Source organism: Lepidochelys olivacea (genome assembly GCF_965140295.1).
Source record: "Lepidochelys olivacea isolate rLepOli2 genome assembly, chromosome: 17".
NCBI lineage: Eukaryota > Metazoa > Chordata > Testudines > Cheloniidae > Lepidochelys > Lepidochelys olivacea.
The window spans coordinates 8,193,362-8,207,948 of NC_140427.1; the positions used below are offsets into that span (position 1 = coordinate 8,193,362).

The following is a 14,587-nucleotide window of genomic DNA, read 5'->3' on the forward strand; positions in this document are numbered from 1 at the left end:
CACACAGGTCTGCCTCTAGGACCAGCATGTCTGGACGGTGCTGTGCCCTCCTTAAAAGCCCCCCACCCAATCAGTTACCAGCGCTAGTCAAGGGGAAAGCCTCAGAAACATGGATCTGGATGCTTCGATAGACCCTCTTCTCACACCCCAAAGATCCCTCTATAGACGAAAATATTCTCCTTATTACCAAAGGCCCTTTCCCCACTCCAACCCCCTCCTCACTCTCCAAAAGCAGTGTTAAAATCCTACTCCCTATGCCAGGCACCCCACCATCCCCATCTCGAGATCATATACTGGATCTCTCTGCTCTTTTCTTGGGAGTAGGTATGAAAATATGGCAAGAATCCTGCTCTCTGAAGAAACCGGCTTGCCCTTTGCAGACAGCAGTGCCCTTCAGCATAGCCAGAAAGCTGCCAGTCACACATGCGCCCGAGATCCAAGGCCAGCCTTACTCATATCCTGTGCCAATTTCCTCCTTCTTTGAGGAATCCAATCAATATGAGCACCAGTCTCCAGCAAATTCAATCAGTTCCCACAGCCAACCCCTTCTGACCTTTCCAAAGGGGCCTTTCTCCAATTGAGTAACTAGATCAGGGAGGCAGCCATCACTCCTGGCCTGCTCAAAAGAAGCCTCAGAATAGGCTGTCACTGGGGCCTATATCCCGGGACAGCTCCTGCTGGCTGAGTCTAGTGCTAGGAAAATAAAGGCCTAAGCTTAACGGCCTTCCAGCCTCAAGATAAATGAACATGGTTACAGCAATTGCAGTCCCCCTAATAGAAGAAGACAAAGGATGTCATGGAGCGACCCAATACGCAGTGGAAGGATGAGGACACATCAAAGGCAACAAAGCTTGTTCAAAGCCCCAGCTTAATTGTCAATTAAGCATGCATCAGGGGGACAATGCCATGACAACGCAGGGCTGCATGCTGGTGTATTATTGTAAAGCCAGGAGGAGAACACTGAAAACAGCTGATTTTGCTGACAATGTGCTTGTAGGGCACCTTGTAAGCAATCAGCCTATGACAGGAGGGCAAACTTCTTCCCTGCCACCCCTATTGTGGGGGACATTCCAGGGTTAGGGTCACATTTTGGTCATCATGTACTTGCTGTATGTGGAATGGATGCATGGCCGCTGGATGAGTAGCAATCCTAAAGCTTTCCTTACTGATGGCAAATAGACTCCCCCCACATAAGCCTGCTTTTATAATGACATTACCATAATACCTTCAGCACCCATTCAGAAGTGCCTTACATTTATGTTCTGAAATATATCCCACAGGCCACGCTGTGCTAAACCAGCATAAATCCAAATGGACTCCTTTTGCTTCGGTGGAGTCACCCTGGATTTACACTGGTGTAAATAAGAGTAGGCCTTGGTTGCAGTATGGCTTGTGTGGTTGCAGAGTCTTTGGGAGGATCTCAATGTCCTAATTCGTGTGTGTTACTATTTGATGCTTGTAATGCAGCCAGAGCTCCAGGTGGGGGTGCAATGGTAAATGCAAAGTGAGAAATATATACTGTAAAATAATTATTTACCCCTCACCGTAATGCAGGCAAGAAAAAGACATATTTCCAAGGGGGATCATGGGACTAAATTCTCCGATGTCTGAAAACCACGCTGAGATCTTGGATGGACTGCACAGAAAAAAATATCCTCTTGTTCATTACCCTAGGTGCCTGCTCTGAATGAGGGCAGATCGTTAAGTGATAGGTACCAAAGAGATACATCAGGGAGCTGCGTTATTGAGCATTTAACAGGAGGGGCCCAAACAGGCCCTGTGATTTCCTAGTTCAAACATCCCACCTTAGCCCCTCTGTGAGATTTGCCTTCTGTCTTCCCCCAGCCCTCTCTGACTTTTTGTTCCCTTGCTGACTCTCTCAAGTCCAGATGATTAATTGCAGCATCCCAGCAGAGATGCGCAAATGTGGCATTAAAACCAGTCGCTCACTCATGTTAATACTGATGCCCAAAGTGATCACCTGCTGTCTGACTGAAGCGACTGACCTGATAACAACACGTTAATTTGTAGCATAGGTTAAAGTTCCACGGGTAACCCACTTCCATGTCCATGGACTCCTGGGAACACATCACAGGCGGCTCAGCACAAAAAGTGGACATTCCACATAGTTAACCAGCATCAATTCATGCAAGCACGAGGCCTAGGGTCCCTGCAAACAGTGATGCAGAGAACAGGCCTAGGGTCCCTGCAAAGAGTGATGCAGAGAACAGGAATAGAAAACAAGGCTGCGTGTTCTGGAAAGAAAATAAAGAAAACCCATACAGTGGATGGAGGGAGCCCATGAATCCAGCTTCTCCTCTTTCCCCACCAAGCCCATGGAAGTCCCTCCAGCTGAGCAACCACTCATCTGGAGGGTTGTGGCTGGGCTCAGGAAAAGCAGAAAATCCCGCATGATGCTGCTCTGAGTAGCATGGAAGGGTGAGACCATCCAAGACTGCCACCCTTATCAGTACTACAAGCATGTGCCAAATCTTACCTCCCCCTGTCGCCAGGAGTTAAGTAGCTTTGTCTGCAGGTCAGCAATGGGGCTCCAGTGGATGGGGGTGGGTGTGTGGGAAAATATGCCCCATTTGTTCATTCCCTTGCTAGAGAGACAGTTCTTATTCAAAAGTGAAGTTATCCAAGTTAGACTGTAAGCTCCGTAAGGTCAGGGACCATGTCTCACGAATGGGTATAACAAGTAACCTGGACAGAAAGCATTGTTCTTTTCTCTTTGCCCCAGTGCTTAATTTGTACTAAAAGAGGTGCCAGAGCTCAAGCAATTCAATGCTGGGGCTCAAGCGATATTTTTACATTCATAACTGATGTGGCAAGCCCAGAGGTGCCAGGGCTATGCACTGCCAAGCCTAGAAGTGCCGGGGCTCAAGCCCTAGCAAGCCCTGGCACAAAGTAAGCACTTCTTTGACCTCATCCTCCTCTTGTCTTCCCTTAGACTGGCAGCTCTTCTGGCAGGGATTGTCTTTCTTAGTCTTTGTAAAGCAACAGGTATATCTGTGATGCTATACAATAAATAACACAGCACTCAGTACCTAAGGAGGGATTTCCAAGACACTGACAGCTCTTATCCCCTGCCCCATGGATTTTAGGTAGGAGGGATTGCTCTGATTGTCTCTTTATAGCAAAAGAGGAGGATGCTGTATTGTTCAGTGAACCATCAGAAAGACCCAACAGTGAGAGCCGCTGACCCCTCACTGACCCCCACGCGACCCTAGCGCTTGTCAGAAAGCTGCCCTCTTTTGTTTGCCTCTTGAGCTTGCTGACTTTGGTGTGTAGATTACAGGTACAAGGACAATGGGGATTGTTTTCCCAACAATGCCTCTTGCCCCACACCACTCACTCAAGTTAGGGACTTCTCTGATTAGCCTCCACTCTCTTCTAGCCTAGTTCTTTTCTGAGTCCCCTCCCTCCCTCCCTGCTCCACAGTGATGCTGTCTCTGGTTTAAATCTATTTAGAATTTTCTGTCCATTTGCTTTCGGTCCTTCCCCATTGTTGCAAATCTCAGATGAATTAAAGAACAAGAACATGGAAATGAATCCAACTGTGAAAGGGGAAAGAATGGAGCAAGGCCTTTATCCCAGACAAATCACCTGGACAGAGAGAAGTTCTGTCTCTTCAGTGAGTTTAACTGAGATGTGTGGGACAGAGGAATAGGGCACATGCAGACATCTACACTGATCTTTCATGGTGGAATCAGTTCTCAGTTCCCAGTTCCTCAAGCCAGCCTGGCTCAGACCAAAAGACCATAAAACACTGTTGTTTTTTCTGGCTGGTGTGGGGAGGAGGAAGACAATTCTGTGCCTTGCAAGTAAGTTGTCACCCAGACACCAGAGTGGAGACCAAACCATCCCTTCCTGCCACAGCTCCTCACCCAAGTCTTCAGCATGCCAGCGGATTGTGCAAGCTCAGCAGAGGCTACCCTATAGGGAAGAGCTGAACAGCCATGCACCTGGTAACACCCTGCCCTCTCGAGCGAAACAAAGCGCACCACACATTAAATTCCAGGCGCAGCTTTCATAGGATGGGCTATTCTGAAAGGCAGTGGGGTGGGCCTATGCCAACTAGCTCCCACCACAGGCAGTCCCCTGCATTATTCCAACACAGCCCAGCACAGTGCTCTGCCCCGCTGTCAAAGGGCCAAACTGCGCCAGCAAGTTGGCAAGCCTGCCAAGAGAGCAGATCTGGACTTAAAAATCTCTTCCCATGCGCCTCCGTCTGGGGTGCGGCTGGTTGACAGCACAGCAGCCACACACACCACGGTTTGTACCCACAGTATCTGCATCACCATATTCTGCATTTTCTCCTATGTGCTCCCTGTGCCTTCCAGCCCGTAAACTCACGAGGACATGTGCGAGGAGAAGCGTTTGTGAACGCCAGCTGAGGAAAAACAGGGCACAGAGTAGTGAAGTGACTTGCCCAAGGTCACAAAGGGAGACCAAGGGGAAGAACCCAGGTTTCCCAGACTCCCAGCCCAGGGATCTTCACCACAAGACCATCGTCTCCTCCTGACAAGGACAGAGACAGGCACCTTTTTGGGGGTGAAGCGTCGATACCCCGAGGTGGAGTGATATGCTAGTGAGGCAGAGGAGGTCTTCTAGAGCCTCGATCTGCAATCATGGTGGCCTGGGTGTCAAAAAAGCACAGCCAACCCCTCTGCTGGCCATGGGAAAGGAGTCAACGGCTCTTCACTGGATGGGGTTGGGAGATGACTGCTGGGTTTGGGGGAGGGCAGGATGCAGGGGGAAAAGAGCAGGGCCTCTGCGCATTGCAACCCCGTCTCATGATCTGTTATGCTGAGGTGGCTGAACGGACATTGAGTGGCTTATCCTGCTGTTTTCTGAGTATCTGATCAATCCACTCTTTCAAACCCCACTCAGATCCCATCCTTGAGTGTTCTCTCGTGGGGGTTTGTAGACATGTGCGGTGACAGGGGGTTTAGACTCTCATGGATTAGCTCAACCCTCCTGCATAGGCCTGAAGCAAATGCAAAATCTCAGTGCAAAAAGTTCAAGTCAAATTGGCCAAGTTTCACCTAGTTCCAATGCACTATTGTAACTCGCTCCTCAGCTTAGTGGAGACCTGGAGGCTCCACTCAACGTGGGTTTGTGAATCTTAGCAGTACTTTCAGTGAGTCAAAACTTGGATTTGTAAGTAAAGCCCGAAAGCAGGGGAGTTTTGCATGGCATGGGGGTTCTGCAGCGGAAGTTTGGACAGTGCTCATTTCAGAAAGAGTGACTTAGCAGCAGTTTGAAGGAGAATTACAGGGGATACTTCACGTAACAGGGAGACAAATTTTGCTCCCAACTACGCTCATGCAACCCCACTGATTTCACATTACAGGTCAGAGGAATGATTCTTAGGGTCACATTCAGGCATGAAATAAATGGGATGCAAGTTACATATTGGGCCGAAGGGGTAGAAAGCATGTAAACTTGCTCCAGTTCGTGTTCAGTGGGTGTGCAAAATGAGTGACTTACACCAATTTGCTATTGCATGGGGACTACGTTCTACCCCGCCATAAATGTTGCATCTGCTTACACTCCCCAGTGTGGAGGACAGGGCTGTGTTTTGAAAGTGGAACTACATGGCTGCTTTATCTTTCACCCTTCTTATTACTACTACTATTTATTTGCATTGTGGTAGCACCCTAGTAGCATCATGGTGCTAGGCGCTGTACAAACACAGAACAAAAAGATGGGCCCTGCCCCAAAGAGCTTACAATCAAATCCTTCTTAGTTGCTTTTCCTGCCGCACCCTTTCTTCCCCCAGTAAACTCACTTGCACACCCAGTGAATGCCCAAAGCAGTGAAAGCCACACACTTCTTTTCTGGTTCTGGCTAGTGTAAGGAATCGAATCAATGTCATAAAACCAGCAAAAATCAAAAGAGGCTCCACCTTGTTGAAATCCAACTTGCAATCAATACATAACATCAGTAATCATCATCTACTGCTCTTCTCCAACACCTTCACGTTTGTATTACGGTAGCACCCAGAGGGGCCAGCTAAGATCAGAGTCCCATTGTATCAGGTGTTTTACATACACATATTAAGAGAGACAGTCCCTGTCTCAAGGAGTTTAAATAGACCAGACAGATTAAAGCCTTAAACTCTACCCCAGGTCCAGGTTTGGAAAAGCAAAGTACCACACCCCTGCATTGTACAAACAGGGAATTGATGCACAGAGGGGCAAAGGGACTTGCCCAAGGTCACAAAGAGAATCTGTCACAGAGCCAAGAATGGAAGCCACGCCTCCCGAGACCCAGTCTGGTGCCTTCACAACAAGCTCATCCTTCTTCTTCACAGACAATATTGCATCAAGCCACATCACCACCACCCTGTCACTTAGGGAATCTAGCCCTATTTTACAGACAAGGGAAACAGACTAAAATCACTCCAGCTCACAGAGACAACAGAGCTAGATCTCCAGATTCCTGCTTCCCACAAGATCACTCTTCCCTCCCCACATACACTAAGAAGCGGTTTGAAAAACCGATTCCTACTCCCCTTTGCACACAGTTAGGTTCTCACTTACCTGCCATTTTGCTGGGGGGCGAAGAGCTGGGCTGCGTGTGATGGGGTGAGTTGTGGGACAGCAGGAGGTTCATGCTGTGTGGCTGGCTCGTGCTGTAGGCATCCATGGCCAGCTTCTGGCGGAAAGCCTCCTCTTTCCGTCGGTTTGCGAACCAGTTGTAGACGCGAACCTCCGTCACCAAGTTGGATCCCAGCCCGTGCGCTTTGGAGGGGGACACTCCTCGCTGGAGACATTCCGCCCTAGGTGGGGAATGAAGAGAACACTTTGGAATGGGTCACTTGCTGCTATGAAGTCCATAATGATACATCGCATTTCCATGGCCCTTTACTGGTTCAAAGCACTATAAGGACAATAGCGAGTGCATCCCCGTGACATCTCTGCACAGTAGGTGATGAAGCAAAACCCCTATTTTACAGGTGGGGAAACCGAGGCAGAATGGGGAAGGGTGACTTGCCCAAGGCCACACGGTGAAACAGCAGCACACCAGCTAGATCACACTCTTTCGCAAGACATTTTTTGTAGGTGTTTATAAGATCACCCGTCCATGGAGGGTACTTATCTGGTCCATCACCTCTTGGTATTTATCCTCACTAAACCCCGGTGAAATGGGATTATGGCACTGCCCTATTTTACAGATGGGGAACTGAGGCACAGAGAGACGACGTGACCTGCCCGAGGTCACCCAGGAATTCTGGGTGGGGGAAGAACAGGGAATTGAACCCCTGTAACCCAAATCCCAATCTAAGGCACTGGTTGACCCTTCCTCTCCTTGCCCTTGCTTGCACCTTGCAGCTGCAGTTCCAATCCTGGCCAAGATCTATTAGTCCAAAGCAGCATTTAAAAAAGTTAATAAAATAAAAGTAATTCTCAGCATCTGAGAACCCCAAGGAGTGGTTTGATTTTGTGCTGGGTGTAAAAATGGGCAAAGGGTTGGGCTGGTGGGGGGCGTGGTTCTGATTTTTCCACCCCTCCCTAAACAAGGCTAAACTTGGCATTCGGGATGGGCACAAACCCAAACCCTGTGTGTGGATACCACTGAACTTGGAAAGAGCTGGGATTCGGATCCAAACTCTGTGGCCTGTACAGGGCCCTGATCCAGCAGAGGCCGTAAGCGCCTAGTTCAATGGCAAACACTTGAATAGTCCCCTTGATTGCAGTGGTGTTGCTCATGTTCATGTTATGTACATGTTTGGCTGCTCTTCTGGATCAGAGCTTCAATCAACAGAAATACACGCACATGCACAGAAGCCTTGGGGAATGTCTGAGCCAAACCTTGAACTCAGGCCCATCGCATCTTCTTTTGGGGAAGGAAAGAATTTATGCTCAGGCCAGGTCTGCACTGGAAATGTACCTCGGTATAACAGTGTCACTCACAGGGGGTGAAATCCCCTCCCACCCCGACTGACTCAGTTATACCGACCAAACCCCTGGTGTAGACAACGCTACGTTGCTGGGAAGGCTTTTCCCATCCATACAGCTACCACCTCTGGTGGAGGTGAATTAACTATGCTGACAGGCGCCTTCACTGAAGAATTGTGCAGAAGGGAAGTGATGGAACATATTTTCCAGGATTCGATTGTCATTTATCCGTGGAGCCAGGCTCCTATTAAGTATAGCAGATTCCCTCTCTCCAACAGCACCAACTAGAAGCCTAGGACCATAGGGATTTGGGGCTTCCTTGGTTTGGTTGTTTTTTTAAACAAAGGCTTTCCAGCTAATTGAGAGACAATGGAGCTGGGGGGAGAGTAATATTCTCTTGAGCCAACTCAGTGCCATTTTACCTGTTACATTCCTCCACTAAGGCTTCCCTTTCCTCCTTGCTAGGGTTCTTTTGCCGGTCGTAGGCTTGGTACAAGATTTGCTGCGAGGCAGGCCCCCATTTGAATCGATTCCGTCGCATCTTCTTGCTGGGGGTTTCAGAGCAGGTGTCCTCGAGCTGGCCCGTGCCCTGGTTCTGCTGATTGAACTCTGGAAAGAGAAACAGCAGCTGATCCTGACTGCTTTTGTCTGTCATATTTCCAGAACCCTGGACTGTCTGGTTGAATTCTGAAAGAGAAAGGAGCAGATTTGATCTGGCCTGTAGCCACTGCCACTCAGAAAATAACCTGCATTCATATTCATATCGTCACATTGTTTCCTTGTGCTCCCCCATCTGCCTCCCTGTATCCACTTGCTGTCTGTTTTATACTGAAATTTTAAGCTCTTTCAGGCAGGGACTATCTTTTTGTTTGTACAGCACCTACCACCAGGGGGCCCTGGTCAGTGGATGGGGCTCTTGGCCACCACCACAATACAAATAAATAATAAATAAAAATAACAGTAGATTTTAAGATAAGGAGGAACCATCTCGTCAGGCCTCCTGCATAAAACGGGCCAGAGACTATCACCCAGTGATTGCTGCATTGACGCCAATTTCTTTGCTTTGTTTGTTAGCAAAGTCACATGAACAATTTTGAGACCCAGCACAGTACACACCAGCCAAACACCACTGCCATCAACTGAAAGGTCAATAAAGTTATCCTTGGATGTGTGAGACTGGGACTGGCTAATCACTTCAGTCTGTGCCATTGATCTCTTCTCCTAAAGAGCCTTAGCAGGACTGCAGTTTGAAACAATAGGCAATTTACTTGCAGGCAGCAATCTGGATACCAGCAGGATCAGAGAGGGAACCCACTTCTCCCTGCCTTTCCCAAACCCACCCACTCCCTAGCAATGAAAAACATGAAATACAGACTTGTGAACAGCCCTTGCACAAAACCGTGTACTAAGACCAAGGCTGGCCCTTTAGGGCAACCCCGACACCTTTTAATGGACCCTCTCTTGGGTGAGCTGTTTGCATCTTTGATGCTTTTTAGACTGGTTTACGTTACCCTTCCAACGGGCTTCCCCAGAGTTCCAGTCTCCACACCCCATCCCGCACTCAGCAGCACCAGTGCCAATCCAGAATAGCTACCGGCTTCAGTGGGTTTGCTCTGGATTGACACGAATGTAGCTGAGCACTAAACGTAACCCCTAATTTCAATGTTTTATATAGAGCCATCAGTGCACTTTACAGATTATTACCCTGGTGGGAAGGGGGAGATAGGGAATGGCTTGTGGTTAGGACACATTCAAGGAAGGCTGGCAATTGGGCTAGTCACTCCCCTTATCTGTGCCTCAGTTTCTTCTCTCAGCAGGGTGCTGTGAATCTGTTCAGTAATGTTTCAGAGGGGCTCAGTTGCATAAAAAATAAATAGCCAACTTCTCAAAATGGAGCAGATATCAACTCGAGAGAAAGGTGCCAAGGGCAATCTTGGATAAGTCACTCAGTTTCTCTGTGCCTCAGTTCCCCCAGCGCCCACCATTTGTCTGTCTTGAGGGTGAGCTCTCCAGGGCAGGGACTGTTTCTTACTAGGTGTAGGGGTTCTTCCATTGTTGTAGTAAATACACCCCTCCGAGAAGCAGTAGCTAGGTGGATGGAAGAATTCTTCAGTCTACCCAGCAGTGTCTACACTGAAGCATAGCTCAGTTTAATTACATCGCACAGCGTGTGACATTTTTCACTGCTCTGAGCAATGTAGTTAGGCCGACCTAACATTGTGTAGACCAGCCCCACGTCAAGGCCTCAAGATGCTACAAGTATGCAGTAATAATCAAGTAGCCATGGGCTAATCTGAAAGGGTCAGTTGTTCCATTCAAAGTTCAGAGAACGCATCCAAGGATTTGGAAGATTCTCTGTGCAAATCTCTTAAGTTTGCAAAGCCAGGCTGGAAATCTTATGAGACCAGGTTCTCTCCCCTCTGCACCAAGCTGGGACCTGGAAGTGCAGCGTCCCAAGACAATGACCAACGACTGCGGGTGGGAAGTTCAGAATTTTTGGCAGTTCAGAGAAGGTTCCATAGGGCAAAGGTCCAGCTTTCCCGAATATGTGGCTTTTCTCTGAGCTTCACCTCTCCATCTTGCGACTGCAGCTAATCTGCGAAATGCCTTCCCATGCCTATGCCAAGACACAGCCGCAGATGCATGTTCTAAAATTATTATGGATATGTATGAGCCTCACTGAGCTGTGTGGCAGCTCCCTTAATGAGAAGTCATATGCAGGCCATACATATTCATGGCCTGGCTTTCTGTGCCTGCCGTGTACTTGTTCGGGGGTGGGGGATTCTGTGAACTTAGACTAATACATTATGAGTTAGGCAGTCAGACTTCAAAGATCCCCCCCGAATTCTGCCTCTCTTTGTTCCTAAAGAACTCCCCTCCTTTGATACAGCTCCATTTCAAATTAATGGGAAACACACACACACTCCTACAGCAATAAGGAAGCTTAAATCAACCCATGTATGCAGCGGGATCGCCATTTCCAAAACCGAACACCTTGGGCAATGCAGCTCAGCAGAGGCATGAGGAGAACGGGTGACCTTCCATGCCTGCCTGCCACAGAGCTGGGGCCTGTCTGCGCAGCAGTAAAGGGAGATTGATGGCCGGTTTTATTATTCTCGGTTTTGCAGGGAAATTCTCCCTCTTTTTATAATAGCTTTTCCCTTGGGACAACAACAAGAGAAGCAGAAAACAGAGGCCAAGGTTGGAGCAGGAGGTTGGTATTTTTTCCCTCTAGGTGGATTTTCAAAGCAATGACATTCAGTTTGAAAGACTTTCTGGACTCCGTATCTTTCTGAAATAGACCGATACTCCATCCCGTTGGGAGGACAAGTTTTGAACTACTTGTTAAGACACAGTTTAGGGCTCAACCCCGGCAAACCTTGACTCACGTGGATAGCCCCAGTTGGATTCAATGAGATGAATTGCAGAAGTAAGGACTAATTACATGAGTAAAGTCGAGGTCTGTGGGGCCATTCAACTCGATGGCACAAGCGAGATTGGGATTGTTAAAGAAGGCCACAGGAACAACCTGAAACCTTTCTGCATTCTTCATTGCCTAAGAATCACTGCAGGAAACATGGAAATGCAGCACCCAGGAATTTTAGGGATTTTTGTTTTAAAAGGGGCCATACTCCTTTAAAAGGAATGATGGAGGAAACACTATTGTCCTTCCATATACAGCTACAAACTTGGCCTTAGATCATTAAAGCAAAGAATTTTAAAATTCTAATTAACTTTCCACCACTTGGGCTGGCTGCTTGCTTCATTTAGTTTGTACTTCATTTCATTTCGACAGGGACATCAGACTAGTCAAGAACGAGGTCACCGAGTCCCTTGCCCTGTCCACGCAGGAAAGTTCTCTTTCTTAATTTCAGCCCATCACCCCAAGCTACCCCCAAAATCATCTCCCTCCTTCAAACATGTGCAAATTCATGTGCCCCAACTTACTGATCACTTAAAAGTTATGCGTATTTACTTCTAGGATCTGTTCCCATTCGCACTGAATTCAATGACAAATCCCACCAATGGGATCAGAATCAGACTTCATCAGTCGATCCTGCTTCTATTTTTTGTTCCTGGCCTCTCACAGATGCTGTAGCAAATGCTTTACTAAGATCCAAATATGTCATGTTCACTGAGCTCCCATCACCTGCTGACTAATTCTATCACGAAGTAACCAGTTTCTCTGGCAAGGCCTAGTCTTTGTGGGTGAAATTCATCAGTTTCAGTACCATTTAAAGTCCCACAAACCCTAAGCTTAAGGTGTGCTCAATTGCACTTCTGCATGAGCGTGAGTCTCACCATATAAACCTACACTCATTATTGCTCTTTGTTCCATTATCCAATATATTAAACTTTCTGATTTTCATGCATTAGCACAAGGCTGTAACCAACCAGTGGTTTGTAAAACACTGCAGAGGCATGTTTATATTCAGGCAAAAAAACCCAGCTGATTTCAATGATTTTTTTTAAATTGACAACTATATTTCTATCAATATATTAAAACTACAATTTTTGTCCAAGGCATTTGTCATTGCCACTTTAAGAATCCAGGGGAAGATTCCTAACAGCCTGGCAAACATGATAAGTACTGGAGTACTGGAAAATATTGCTAGAGAAAATAAGCTAGAGTACTGGAAAATATTGCCCCAAAAAGATTTCCTCAAGTAGTCACATCTCTGAAAAAACAGATTTTTTTCTGCTGTGTTCACATCCCCCTTTTTAAGGGTTCATTTCCCACAAATACTGCCGCAAATAAGTTCACTGATTGGAACATCCAGGGCAACAGCAAGTTTTAAGCAAGCGTTATAAAAATATTCCGAGGCCCTAATTCAGAAAGATACTTATGCATGTGCCTAACGAAGCACATGACTAACCCCACTGAAGCGGCTGGGACCCTTCACGGTATTTGAGTTAGGCTCAGCTGGGGCCAAAGAGCACAAGTATTCTCCCCCAGAAATTTGATTCTAAGAGTCATACCCTTGCAATCCGGGAACAGAAATAATATCAGATGACTTATGTGTCCAATCAAATCAGCTTGAGTTTAGAATCCTCCCAACAAACTGTTCAGAAACAAGCCAAGGACCAAGGATTATTTGAAGAAAATATTTTGAAGAAAATATTTCCCACATATTTGTGAAAAATGAATAAATGTGAGAAGCTGCGGACAGAGAGGCAAAAGTCATCTAAATCAGTTGTTCCTTATGAATGGTTTGTCTGGTTCTAATTGTAACACATACATGGGGCAATTCAAAGTGATTTTAATGGGGGCTACATGGAAGTTGAACGTTGCTGCTCAGTGGGCTTCACTGTATTTCTTATGGGCTTTTCCAAAAAACATGTACTTAAGATGCATCTCTTTTTTTTTAATTTTATGCAGTAAAATTTCAAACAAAGCACCAAAAATGCAGTATAATCCTTTGAGTAATGGCACTACCAAGGAGCTGTGGTGATCACATGGACAGCTAAATCAGGACGTTATGCATGCTTCAAGGCATGAAATGTCTCAGTAAGACAATAAGCTATGATTTGAGCATGAAAAAAGGGGGGGATTATTCATTTTCTACCTGCTTCATTTCACTGATGGACTGAGAACATCTGATACAGAAACCACCGAGAGACTCAAGCCCTGATTCAACAAAGCATTTTCATCACTTGGTTAATTTTAAGCATGTAAATCCATGCCTATGCAGCAAATCACTACGCACGTGCTTGACTTGAACCATGTGGCCCTGTTAAATCAGGGGTTTAAAGCCAAACGTGTGCATGACTGGACCGAGGTATCAATAGAAACACGAAGCCCCACTATACGGAACTTTTCAGAGCAGATCTGCATGGTAACGAGCCGCGGCGCCCAGGCCGGAAGGAACTTAGTCTGTAAGTAAGCAGACTACTTACGTCTGAGAATCTCCCTCTGCTTCCGGACGTACCAGGTGTAGAGGGCTGCCCGCTTCTGCGTTTTCATAGGTGTCCCCTTGTTGAGGTGCTGGGAGAGGTGAGACTGATTCAGGCCTGTGACGTCCACCACCTCCCTCTGGGGGATGTTGTGCTGCTGCATGTAACCTTTGATCATTTTCGCCGCCCGCCAGGGGTCCTCACTACAGGGGAAACAAACAGTGAGTTTGGTCTGGGAGGGGGGGTGCCCAGGGTGAGCTTATTCCAATGACAAAAACCTCAGGCTGATGGCTAAGAATCTATTACCAGTAGGATGGCAGCATTAGGCCTTTTGAATGCACGAGGGAAGCCAGAATCCATTACAGGTGGGCATCCCAAACCCCACAACAGGATTTCCTTGCAATTGCCCAAGTTGGGCAGTTTCACTGATGATGGGTCGGCCTCCTTAAAAATCACTCTATCCATGAGCCCTGCACAAGGACAGATCCCACCCTGTTGCTCTGGAAGACCCTTCACTCCAAAGGGGGCAGGATCAGTCCCTTAATCTCAATCTGACCCTCTAGTATTTGATCCACAAATTTACACCTTCCGGTCACATCCCGCTTCCAGCAGGAATAACCTCAGCTGGATGAAAAGTAAATTTGATAATGTTGTCCAGTGATTAAAGCAAGGGACAGAGTTGGAGCTCTAGGTTCCATTCCCAGCTTCACACCTCTGTCTAGCCACCTAATCTTGGTCTGTGGCTCAGTTTACTCATAGGTAAAACAGAAATAAAACTTGCT

At 47.1% G+C, this 14,587-nt stretch overlaps 1 protein-coding gene across 3 annotated transcripts in view; it reads right to left on the minus strand.

Annotated features, from left to right (window-relative positions):
* HNF1B (HNF1 homeobox B) overlaps positions 1-14,587 on the minus strand; it is a 61,055-nt gene that overhangs the window by 32,960 nt on the left and 13,508 nt on the right. For 2 of the 3 annotated variants that reach the window (XM_084650849.1, XM_084650850.1), the window contains exons 2-4: positions 13,809-14,008; positions 8,333-8,597; positions 6,552-6,790 (exon numbers count right to left, since the gene is read on the minus strand). In XM_084650849.1, coding sequence (XP_084506975.1) covers positions 6,552-6,790; positions 8,333-8,597; positions 13,809-14,008 — 704 coding nt within the window. The remainder of the gene's footprint in view (positions 1-6,551; positions 6,791-8,332; positions 8,598-13,808; positions 14,009-14,587) is intronic. The other variant, XM_084650851.1, reaches the window with a different exon arrangement.